General features: G+C 55.3%; 1 protein-coding gene across 1 annotated transcript in view; it reads left to right on the plus strand.

Moving 5' to 3' along the window:
• Positions 1 to 7,971, plus strand: part of ABCA3 (ATP binding cassette subfamily A member 3) — an 81,004-nt gene extending 73,033 nt beyond the window's left edge. Inside the window, exons 27-31 of the mRNA XM_044980998.1 lie at positions 981 to 1,168; positions 1,657 to 1,827; positions 2,223 to 2,410; positions 2,557 to 2,630; positions 4,581 to 7,971. Coding sequence (XP_044836933.1) covers positions 981 to 1,168; positions 1,657 to 1,827; positions 2,223 to 2,410; positions 2,557 to 2,630; positions 4,581 to 4,712 — 753 coding nt within the window. The 3' untranslated portion in view covers positions 4,713 to 7,971. The remainder of the gene's footprint in view (positions 1 to 980; positions 1,169 to 1,656; positions 1,828 to 2,222; positions 2,411 to 2,556; positions 2,631 to 4,580) is intronic.
• The last annotated feature ends 4,313 nt before the right edge of the window (positions 7,972 to 12,284 follow it).

Here is a 12,284-nt window from a genome sequence, read left to right on the forward strand (position 1 = left end):
CAAGACAATCCGCCTTGACATTGGGGATCGGTTTTGAGGGCTCTCCTCGAATCCTGACAAAGTTCCAACGAGGTTTTCTGTGTCTGTCCCTTTCCCCGCATTAGTTTGTTCTTCTCCCTGTCTCTCTAACCCCTGGCAGCCCCTCTTTGGGAAGCGGCAGACACAAGGAAGCACAGCACCCTCTGCACAGACACTGAATCTGCAGGGCCGGCTGCAGAATAAAACTGGTTAGGAACTTGTGATCTTGTTCTTCTCATGCTGAAGCGGTGCTGTAGCTAGGTGTTCATGTCCCTGGGCTCTGGTTTGCAGAGGTTGTTGATTTGGGAGAGGGAACACAGAGTTAAGACCTGGAAAGCTACCCACCAGAAACTAACGCAGGGGATCAGGCCATAGGAGTCTGGCGCAAATATCACTCTTGCTAGCGAGGATTTCGAGAGCAAGATACCAGACGTTCTGTACAGAGAACACTTTGTGTGGTGCCCACTTTAGCTCTCTGAGTGACCAATTTCTCCTCTTGCTTATTGCCAGGCAGTACATAGAGTGCAGCTTTCTTTCTTGGTAGCCACAGCCAGCTGAATTGAGCCACCCAAAGAGGATCTGAATAGGGTAGTATGGGGTTGTCAGGCTAGCAGCTCAGGAAGCTTGTGTAGGAATCGGCAAGCAGCAGCCACCCATGCTGTGGTTAGCTAGCTATCCCTACGTAGCTAGCAGCTGTGTTGCTTCTCATGGCTCATTATCCTACCAGCTGGTTAGAAGACCCTTTAGTCATAAGGCCCTTTCATAGGGGGGTGTCTGTCTGTCTGGAGACCCAGTACATTCAGGGCTGTTGGGGTTTGAATCTACCCACTGATGTAATTAATGTAAAACAATTAGTAGTGGAGGGAGTCTTTGTGGCAAGAACAAAGCTCCCCCTGCTGGTGATCTCAGTGAAATGAGCCCCTCGCTCTTGGCTTATTTTCTTGGCCTTCTTTTGCTCCAAGGTCCAGCAGCGGATTGGCTACTGCCCTCAGTTTGATGCCCTGTTGGATCACATGACTGGGCGGGAGACACTGAGCCTGTATGCCCGGCTTCGGGGGATTCCCGAGCGCTACATCGGCAGCTGCGTGGAGAACATGTTGAGAGGGCTGCTCTTGGAGCCCCACGCGGACAAGCTAGTGAGGTCCTACAGGTGAGACGGAGACCCGGAGGCGTTCTCTGCCCAGACACGTCTCTGTGGGCAGGATTGGAAACCTGAGTGCCTGCGGGAGTCTGGCCTAGTGGTTAAAGCTCAGGGCTGGGACTCAGAAGATCGAAGCTCTAGTCCCAGCTCTGTCACAGGCTTGCTGAGAGGTTTTGGCCGGCCTCCCTGTCTCTGCCTGGGCTTCCCCATCTGTCAAATGGAGAAACTTTCCCTGCCTGAAGGGGCTGTGCAGGTAAATGCACCGCAGGGCACTGAGACACAGGGTTGTGCAAATTATTACCTGTTATAGCTGGGGCGGGGGCGGTCGCAGCACGGTCGCATGGGAATGGTTTGAGGAGATGCCCCAGGCTTGTCCCCACCCCCCGGTGTAGCCCAGACAGCTTGGCATCCCCTAGAGCCATGCACGATGCTCTCCCAGCCTGGCTCTCCCAGAGCTGCTTTCAAGGTTGCCTATCTTTTTGGTCCCTCCCTTGCAGCGGCGGCAACAAGCGGAAGCTGAGCGCCGGCATTGCCCTGATCGGCGGGCCTCCTGTGATCTTCATGGATGAGCCCTCCACCGGCATGGACCCTGTGGCCCGGCGCCTGCTCTGGGATGCCGTGACCAGGACACGGGAATGTGGAAAATCCATCATCATCACCTCCCACAGGTGGCTGGCACCCCTTTCCTTGCTGGGATCCAGCGGGGACCGGGAGAAGCGGGGCAGGCTGGTTGGGAGGTTCCCTGCAATGGACTAGCCCTTGCTCCCTGTCTCCCAGAGCACCCGGCTGTATTACACGGGCAAGTGTTTGTGGCACCTGCTGAATGACTATTGCAATGGTGGCAGTGCCCAGTCCTTCGTAGTGTAACCCACTCAGCTCTGTCCATGGCGTCTGGCCTGCGAAGCAGGGACAGGGAGGGGGAGCTGGCACCCCACCTCCCATGTGGGTAAAGAGCAGGTTCCTGTGCCTGGCCCCAGTCCCAGGCAGCAACACCCCCTGATGTTCCAGCATGGTCGCTTCTGGGTGCTGCCTCCATTCCATGGCTCTGTTCTCCTCCCTGCAGCATGGAAGAGTGTGAGGCCTTGTGCACCAGGCTGGCCATCATGGTGAACGGGCAGTTCAAATGCCTGGGCAGCCCCCAGCACCTGAAGAGCAAGTTCGGCAGCGGATACACCCTGCTGGCAAAAACCAGGGCCGAGGAGGAGGGCGACGTGCAGGTGTTCAAGGCCTTTGTGGAGAAGATGTTTCCAGGTACAGCCCCTCACAGGAACACAGCCCCCGTTCATGTCGGGGAGCCCTGGGCGTGGGGCTCGGCAGCGGGCCCCATTTGCACCCATGCATGTGCATGTCGCCTGCAGTCTCCTAACTCAGTGCTAACCTCTGCTTGTCTCCCCCAGGGAGTGTCCTGAAGCACGAGCACCAAGGCATGGTCCATTATCACTTGACCAACAAGAACCTCAGCTGGGCACAGGTGAGGGCAGGCCAGAGGCGGCTAGCGTCTGGCCCAGGCCAAGCCAGGCTTCTCCCTTTCCATAGCAGACACCGGAGGCGCTGGAGCGAAGCAGGGAGTGAATGGAGAGACTTGGGTGCCGTTCCAGCTGGGATTATCCATCCATTGCAGCTGGGCTTTGCTTCAACACGCACATCCCCCGGGCCACTGACGTTCCATTTACTGGTGTCTGTTTAAAGGGACACTGTCCGTTTGAAATACAGGCCATCGGAAGTAACGGATTTAAAAATAGCTTCAGCTCCTCTCCCTACCCCCACTCCCCATGCTAATATTTCTGCCTTTTCCTCTCGCCGGTTGCATTTTAAGCTGATTTGTGTCCCAGAGCAGATGGGTAATTGGAGGGGGCACTATTTCAGGAGGTCTTTAAATCTCTCTAGAATAGTTAGGAATGAGTCAGTGGTGTCCCCCACCCAACTCAGTGCTGTGACTGGCACGTGGTACCCAAAGCTGCTACAATAAAGAAATACCAGGGTATGTGACTGCGGCCAAAGGCTCTGCTAGTACTGGGCTGTGCGTTAGTGGCTGGACTCTGGGTGCCGCAGGGGTTGTACCGCTCCCCCTTGAGCAGTGCTGGGAGGTTGTGGGTGATCACAGCCTTTGGCCTCTGGCTTTGGCTTGGGCAAAATTCCTCCCTTTCTGGGGGCTTTCGAATTTCTTTGGGCAAAAACAGTTGCCCCAGAAATGGCCAAGCCAGCATGCCTGGGCTGGGAGTTGCCGAGCTCTGCTGTGCAGCTCAGAGGGAACAGTGCTGTGGGCGGGGCATCCTCAGGGCGAGTCTCTCCAAGGCATCTGCTGTCCACACCCTCTGCTGGTCCTGCACATGGAAACCTCTGCTTCAGTGTAGCTGACCATCTTGGGTGAGAGGTGCTTCCCCGTCCCTCTCTCACCTCTCACCTGCCAGTTGTCTCCCCTTCCCCTAACCCTTGTCCCTGAGCTCTGTGTCTCCATCTCCCATGTCTGCAAATCTGCTCCTCTCCATCTCCACTGCAGCCCTGGCTGCCTCTTCCTTCATCTCTTCTCACCTGGCCTGTTGCAGCTCCCAGGTCCAGCATGTCCAAGGCTCCTGGAAGCATGACCCTGTCGCGTACACCCATAGCCCCCGCCCCACCACCCCTTCATTTCTCTTCCGTCTTCTCCTGTTTGCCTTGGACTTGCCACCAGCCTAGCCCTTCAGGCCATGTCTCTGCTTCTGGTGTGAGAGCCTTCTCCTCTGCCGCTCTCTCCATCTGGAACAGCCTCAGTCTCTCAGACATGCTCATTCTCTGTCGTGTGTCAGATCTTGTCTGAGAGCCCCTGTTCCCCCTTCCCCGTCGCTCTGACTCACTCCTGGCTGCCTGAGCCTCTTGCTGAGCTCAAAAGCACCGTGGGATGCAGTTTTCGTGAGCTGCGCCGTGCAGATTGTCCTGGCCTGAGCCGCTTGCCTTGGGTTTTGGTGAACTGTGCAACCCAGTTGCCTCCATCCCAGGGACGTATTCTTTAAACAGGGGCAGACCCTTCACTAAACACCCTCCACCCTGAGCCCCAGCACCTCCCCTGCCAGGTCAGGACAGTCAGACCCAGCTCCTGTGGAAACCCATCCACACCTGCCGTTTGACCAGCAGGTGGCACCGCAAGCAGGGTTCTCCTCCAGTGACCCCTGTCAGAGTGCAGCATTGCCTGGGGCCTGTAGCCAGCGCTGTGTCATGGGATACATGCCACCCTCACTGGGGCTCCGGGGCATCCCCGTAGGTAAGGAAACAAGCTTGCAAAGTGAACTCCGAGCCCTGTGGACCGTTACTTAAGTGAGGCTTGTGTAGATAGAGATGCCTGATCTGACCTCCCACGTAAATCAGTCCAGAGAGTCCCACCCAGTTCTCCCCCCCGCAAGCCCAACCACGTGGAGTCACCCGGGCTCTTGTGCTCTCCCCTCAGGTCTTTGGGGCGCTGGAGAGAGCCAAAGAGAAGTTCCACGTGGAGGATTATTCCGTCAGCCAGATCTCCCTGGAGCAGGTCTTCATGAGCTTCACCCGCTTCCAGCACTGCACAGAGGAGCGAGGGAAATGAACAGACACCCACCTGCCCTCCTCCTGGACAGACCTGCTGCCTATACATAGTATATATAGAGACAGTAATTTATATTATCAGCGTGTGTCTTAAATAATGTATAAATGTCAGAAAGTTTTGACCAGGGTGTGTTTGGGGTGGGGGGGCATCCTGTCTGCTCCTCAGTGCAAGGGTCACAAGGAGCATGGATGGGGGTGTGCGAAGCACAGACGGTGAAGAAGCTCACCAACTGCTGCCTTTTGGGGAAATCTCTGACTTTTACTCCCCCCTTCCCATCTTCAAACCAGCTGAGGAGAGGACGGTGCTCAGCAACGGGGAAGCAGCCAATGGAACTACAGAGCCGCTGGAGTCCAGTGCTCATCTCTACACCATGGCTGCTCTGCTTCATCGAAGGGGGGAATCCATGTATCAAATGATCGGGGGGGGCGGGGGTTGGTTCAGAGCTCCCCTCTGGATTGATGTCCTTGTCACCGATCCTTGCACGCGTCTATGTGGGACGCTGGCAGCACATGCCTGAGTGTGCGAGAGAACGTCATTCTTCAACGTTCACTCCCATCCATAGGCACGGCATCAAAATGCAGGGGAAAGGGGCACCAGCACAGAGGTGGGCACCTGATCCTGCTCTTTGCAGTTGCGGGCAGAGTCTCTGTGTCTTTGCAGGGAGCAGGATCGGGCCCCGTGTGCCCTTCGGGAGGGCTGCTTCGTTCCGCGCTGGCAGCAGCGTGAGACAGGTTTGCATCGTACCTGAGCATGGGAGGAACTCTCCCGGCACCGTTCCAGAGGGTCCCCTCGCTAACGTGCCACATCCCTGCTGCACATGCCTCATCTGCCCAGAAACGCACTGGCGTAAGGACCTGGCTTTGGGACTCACCCATGTCGAATTGTATTCCACTGGGGCTTGCTGGGATCTAAGGGGACACTGTCACATAGCTTAGAGCCAGCACTTCACTCGAGTCACTGGGATCTGTTGGGGATTATCCTCCAGGAGCCCTTGGTGTTTAGATGGAAAGAAGCAAATAGTCACTGTTCATGCGACAGGCCCTGCCAATGAACCTTCCGTCCCTTCCGCGGGGGCGTTCACTTTCTCTCTTTAAGCCTCCTATCAGCCTGTCCTGTTCTGACTTGACACTGGGGAGAGCCGCGTTCCGTACTGAGCTGGGCTGCAGCGATCGCACGCCATCCCGGCACACAGCCATCGGCATGAGGCATGCTCTGTGTTGGGAGGATGCAAGACCCCACCGCCCAGGGAGCAGCTATCGGATACAACAGTCGCCCTCTTCAGAGACCATCCTGCCTGCTAACAAGTGAAGGAGCCGTGCCGGCATGCACTCACAGGTGCTCTGAGATCACTGCATGGCCTGCACTTACATCCTGCACAGCCAGCATTTAACAACAGTTCTGGGCTTCCAGGGGTAAGCGCCCACCATGCCCAGCACTGGGGCTGCAACCCACATAGAGCGGGTGCTTGTGTTCTAGAGGGGCGCCCTAGAGAACAGTCCTTGGGGACAACCCATGGTTGGCGCGCTGCAAAGCTGTCCGGGAAGGCTCTGGATCTGTAGTATAGACCACGTGAAATGCTTGTGGGCATGGTTGGGGAGACCCTTCCCTGGTGCATGGTCCAGACCAGGGCAGTGAAAGTACATTCCCATCTGTCTGTGTCTCCTCCCCCAGTGCACACGCCCCACAGAGTAAATTCTAGGGGTGCGGGTAGACTATCCCAGTAAGGACTTAGTGTGGAACAAGGGAACCCTGTTGATCCTATTCAGTAGGGTCGGGGTGCTCCAGGCCACCCCAGATCCCACCCTGAGGTCAGCATGGGCCTGTCTGTGCCAACGGGCATGGCATTTGCTGTCGGACTTGCACAGCACCTGCTGCAACGAGCATCAGCTCAGCACTGAGCCCTGCGTATGCTGCCAGCTAGCTCACCAAAAACCACCCCGGGAGGTCAGGGACGTGCCACTGAAAAGGGAAAAGCTCCTCCGCCCCTGAAAGGCTGCCTGTTGGTGGAAGGCCCCTTGCTGTGGTCCCCAACCTGCAGCACGGTGTGATCTTCAGTGGAACCTCCATGCAGAGCATCCTGTGGGGTACGGGGCACGGCTGATCTCTGCCGTGAGCCAGGGCGGTGTCCCACTCTCTCCGAGGGAAGCGGTTACTGCTTACATTGCTCTGTTGTGAGAGGTGGCTCAGTCTAACCCTAACTTCAGCCTGGGCACAAATAATTTGGGACACGTTCTGGTTTCCAAACCCCGAGCTGAGGCACTGGGAGCCAAGTCCCCAGCCCAGGTTCTGGCTCGTTCAGATCCACATGCTGATTGTAACTGGTAACTGGTGTGAGTCTGGCCTCTACATAGCGCCCAGACAGGGCACGGCGTTTGGTGGTCAAGGAATAGCCACATCCCTGCCCTGAAGAGCTTACAGTCTACATGGCAGAGGGGACGGAGGCAAACCGTGGGCTGGGAGGAGGAGGTTCAGGGGGTTGCTGTGCGAGATGTAGCCCTTTGTTAGTTCCTTAAATGTTTTAATTACAATGGGCTGCCCTGGCATAGTGGATCCAAACACCCAGGCTGCGGGGGTTCCAATTGGTGCCCAACAGGAGCCCAGCTTGGTCTGACCCGTGCTGCTAGTGAAGGCGTAGCTCTCCCTGCTCTCTTCTGAAGGCACTCCAAGGAGGTGGGCAACCTCTGGATCCAAATATGTTATGCCTGGGACACCTCTCCGCTCAGCCTGGCCTGGGTACCTCCCTAGCAATGGCCAAACTGCCCCCACAGGGGCCACCAGTGTGCTCCCTGCAGGGCTTGCATGTCCCTCACCCTGCCGTGGGCCCAATCCTGTGGTGTGCAATGGAAGTGATCAGTGATTGTGGGCAGGGTTGAGCTCTCTGGCTTGCAATGACCAGCTGAAGGGCCAGCTGAAGAGGCTGCAGGAGCAGCTGGTGGTATGTTTGGGGTGTCTCGGTTCTTCTCCTTTGCCTATAACCAGGTCTGATTCCCATGCTGATGACTCGCTCCGTCCATCTGACTGCTCCGTGATCAGGGCGGAGCTGACATATTGCACTATAGCTACACAGATGATTGCACATAAGGAACTAATATTTATGGGCGGGGCACAGATTCCGTTTGAGTGGTCGTGTCATTGGGGTTTTTAATTTATGTTTTGTTCCTGTAACCAGCCCCTTTTCTGTTCCATTCCATTCCCCCAAATGTTACTACGATGGTGCATCATGTTACTGTACTAAGAATGGCTCTGGCTCTTCACTGTGGCATGTGTCAGTTTTATTATTCATTCGCCGAGCGTGGGCACCAGGGCTCGGCTGCCTGGAAATTGGGGAAGCTTTGGACCCAGCAAACCCTGGAGGTGTTGACCACATAGTACATTCAGTGGATCTTGGCAGCTCTCACTACCAAAGGCCAGTCCTGCTCCTGCTTGAACCTGACTGCAATGGCAGTATCAATGGGAGCTGGTGCTAAGGGATCCGTGGGCTGGGAGACCTGGATCCCCCAAAGTCCATATGTTGATGCAGCAAAGGGTGGGCACCTGCTCAGCCAGGTGCTGTGTCAGCCAGCTGTCCTGCAGTTGTACAACCGCTAAGCAGGAAGCGCCCCGTCCTGCTCTCTTTGAAGTTCATGGGAAAACTTGAGTGGAAGCTGGATCAGCCCAGGAATGAATGTTTCCCAGTGGCTGGCTGATTTCTGCTGGAGTAAGCTGCTTGCTTTATTCTCCCACCCCACCCCCAAAAATCCCTGGAGCTGTCCCAAATTCTGTGGGACAGCAGGGGGCAAAGAGGTGATTACAGTGTGGTGTCTGGCATTGCAGTGTGTCTGTGAGAGGTGGCTTTCCCGTGCATTGGTGCATAGCTTTGCAGGTTTCAGGCTGAAGATTTTGCTTTTTGCCTTGTCACTGTCGCTAAGCCCCAAATGCTGTGATGTGGCTGAGGGGGGGCTCTGAAGTGGCTGCTGTCTACAGTGACAGCAACCTGTCACTGCAACTGTGTAGGGGAAATCTCTGGCCTGGCTAGGAAGAGCCATTTTTAGAGGTAGAGTTAAATGTGGAATAATGTATGGCAGGGGCGTTTTCTCTGACCTGTTGGCTAAGAAATTGCCAGGGTCCTGGCTACCCCTTGCATTTGTTGCTAATACAGGATTCATTGGCTTTTTGTGGCAAGGCAGCCCCACATGATCAGATTCTAAAGGCTACGTTATCGAAGTCTCCATAGCATAAGCACCAGCTGGATTTGAGAGTGGAATCCTGCCCCGATTGCAATCGATGGCAAAACTTCAGTGGGGTGAGATTTCAACCAAAGAGAACAGTATGTGCAAGGCCTGACTTCAGCAGATTGGGGTCTGTGTACCCCCACGCTCTCCTTTCCATTTCAATTTGCTATTGGTTTGTGCTTTGCATCAAAACTGCCTTGCTTGCTCTTGGAAGTGTTTCTGATGTGCTTTGATTTTTAACCCCCTCCCCATCTGCAGCAAGAAACCTCCACCCAGCAATTCTGGCCTTCATAATTCAAGGAAATGGAGTCTCCCTTTTTCAAACCCTTTGAGTGATGTTTGCCCATTGCACTAAATACCCCCTCCTCCCACCTTTTGCAAAACACAGGCCTGGAGCCTGAGCACCTGCTTCATGCCCTCAGCATGACCTGCAGGCTGTAGCAGTTACCTATGTGCAGGAACGTGCATGTTAGTGGTGTTTCTAGAAGGGAATTTTCCCAAGCATGTCAGCTCATCTCCCTCCAGCCCAGGAGTGGAACCAGAACTGAACCTAAACCCTAATTTTGTCCTACCTGCTGAACTGGAACTGATCTGGAAAAAAAATTGAGTTAGTTAAAATAAAGGTTCAGCCTTTTTTTTTTTTAAGCTCAATATTTAAATTGATCTTATTTTCATTACAAAACAACCCTCAGGCATGTGGGTGCTGAGAATCTGTTCTCAGCAGAATTTTGCCTTCGAGTCAGTGCTTGGAATGATCAGCCCCTGGTGTCATCATGCTTTCTCCTGCTTATTTACTAAACACACCCTGATTCTGCAGACACTTATGGCTGGGCTTAATTTAAGGCAGGGTGTGCAGCCCCACAGAGGTCACTGGATCCGCTCACAATGCGTAGGGTTAAGCCCAGCATCGGTCTCTGGAGCATTGAGCCCATTTATAATAACAGGATCCCGTGCCAGGAACTAAGCCTACGGCAGCTTGAGTTAGCCCCAGAGGTGGCGCTGGTGCCTCTCTCTGCTGTATGTCTTGGTACCACCCGCGGTTTCCATGTGTCTGTTTCCAGCTCGTGGCGTTCTCTACATTTGTATATTTTGATCTGGGTTTGTGTGAAACCAATCTACTGTAAAGAGGAGGCTAGCAGCAGTGGTGGGAGGGAGGCAGCGGCGTGAGACCATGTCATGTGCTAGGGCTTGTTGCTCTTGGATGGCCGTGTCCATGTGCGCACCAGGCTGCAGCACTGAAGCTTGTCCCATCTCAGAAATCAACTGGATTTTCCTACCAGTGCCTCCTCCCATTACTTGCCTGTAAAGAGCAACTCCCAGGGTGAACAGCTGGGCAGCGTTGCTTTTTGTCCCCCCAGAAAGTGTGGAAGGGGAGAGTTTTAGTGACTCAGACCTGGTCAACCCTACACAGGTAGGTTGACATAAGGCAGCTTACGTCAACCTAATTATGTAAGAGCCCTACTACACTGACCTCACTCCACGAGAGGCGTAGGGCTTATGTCGGTGTAGCTAATGCCACTAGATCCTGCTTTTACTAATATGCACTGTTGTAGAATCATGGAATCATAGAATATCATGGTTGGAAGGGACCCCAGGAGGTCATCTAGTCCAACCCCTGCTCAAAGAAAGACCAATCTGTCATTCTTGTCAATTTCATGGGTGCCTGCTGGAGTTGTGAAATTGACAAGAAAGGCTGGTAAGTTCCCTGTTGTCAACCTCGCACCAGGCTCACAACTCAGGCTTTCACCCCGGGGTGGGTAGGAGGCTCCAGCTAGAGCCCTGCTGCCCCCGGACTCCCTGATCTGAGCCAGACTGCCCCCCAGACTCCCTGCTGGGAGCCTGGCTGCTACCCAGGTGCAGAGCACCCTGCCCAGAGTCAAGCAGCTACCAGGCTCCCGGCGAGGACCTGCACATAGAGCTGAGAGCCCAGGAGCTGGCAGCCCCCCACGCTGCCCCTTTCAAGTTGATGGAAGCGTTCCTGGTGAGGACACGCACCAGCCCCAGAAGGAGGGCAGTGTGGATGTGAAAACCCACAGTACTTGCTGCGGTGACTGTAACTCAACTTAAGTCTGTAGCGTAGACGTGTCCTCAGTGTTGGTATGTGCTGATGGGGGTAGCGGGAGCACTCTGTGATGCCAGGTACAATCCCCTCCCCAGCCCAAGGTGCCCTGGAGAGGACTTGGGCCATGGGAGCCGCACTGGATAATTAGCAGGGGCTGGGATGACTGACACTGGATTTGTATCGAGGAATTGTTTCATCCACTGGATCAAAGTGCAGATTTGGGTGTGAGGAAATAAGGAAGCAAAACACACCCCACTTGCCTCTCCTGTTGGCCTATTATTTATGTTAGAGCTGTAGCCAGAGCCCCTGCCTGCACTCAGTCTCCTGGTCCTGTCACTGCACAGGGGGACCCAGTCCCTTCCCCCAACAGGCTCAATGGATGAGTCCCACACAGTGGGAGGGGAATTGGAGGTGCAGCGAAGTGATGCCATCAGGCCAGGGCCTTACAGCAGGTCACGGGCAGAGCAGGGTCTAGACTCCAGCTCTTTGAGGCTGTAACTGATGGTGTGAGGTCTCTTCCAAAGCCAAACATCAGCTAAGCTGAACCATCGGGTTCCCCTGCCCCAGGGGCCGCTGCTACGTGGCTTTGCCTCCACAAACCACTCTGGCTCATGGCTGCAGGGGACCCTCCGAGGCATGATTCCTCCCCATCTCAGAGCTCCCTGTGCATCTGCCCACAGCGTGGGGGGGTGGGGGAGGCATTGGAGCTTCCCTTTGATGTCCTTTATTGTGCACGCCATCATATAGAGCCTCACTCGTGCTGCTCAGAGCACTCGCCAACGCACTGGTGGCCCTGGGAGAGCCCAGAAAGGGGCCTCATGGCTGCCAGTCACCGCTGCACAGAGCAGCTTGGGGGGAGCCAGCACCTCTCAGGCAGCTCTTAGGACACTGGCATTTTCCAGTCACTCAGCTAGCGCCATGCTTGGGGGCTGGCCTGGCTCATCTAATACTTCGCATTGCTGGGGACGGTCAGCCCAGGGCTGCTGAGTGCGCTGCCCAGCAGGAGAGCCTGAGCCATAGGGAAGTGCACCCACCCCTGCACTAATCACTAGGCAGCACTATCCCTGGGCACAGAGGGTACGTACACATGTGTGATGGCTGCAGCCTCCCAAGGGGTACGTTCTGCCATTGGGCTATGTGCCCTTGGATTGTGCAGGCACCAGCCTATTCTCAGGCCTACGGCAAGGCTCAGGCCCAGGCCGGGAATGGAGCATTGGATGGCCAAATGCACAAGGCAATGGAGACGGGACAGCTGCTAATGAGGTCTCCTCATGCAGGGCTGTATGCACTCGCTGTGAG

This window comes from Mauremys mutica, chromosome 11, assembly GCF_020497125.1.
Source record: "Mauremys mutica isolate MM-2020 ecotype Southern chromosome 11, ASM2049712v1, whole genome shotgun sequence".
NCBI classification, from domain to species: domain Eukaryota; kingdom Metazoa; phylum Chordata; order Testudines; family Geoemydidae; genus Mauremys; species Mauremys mutica.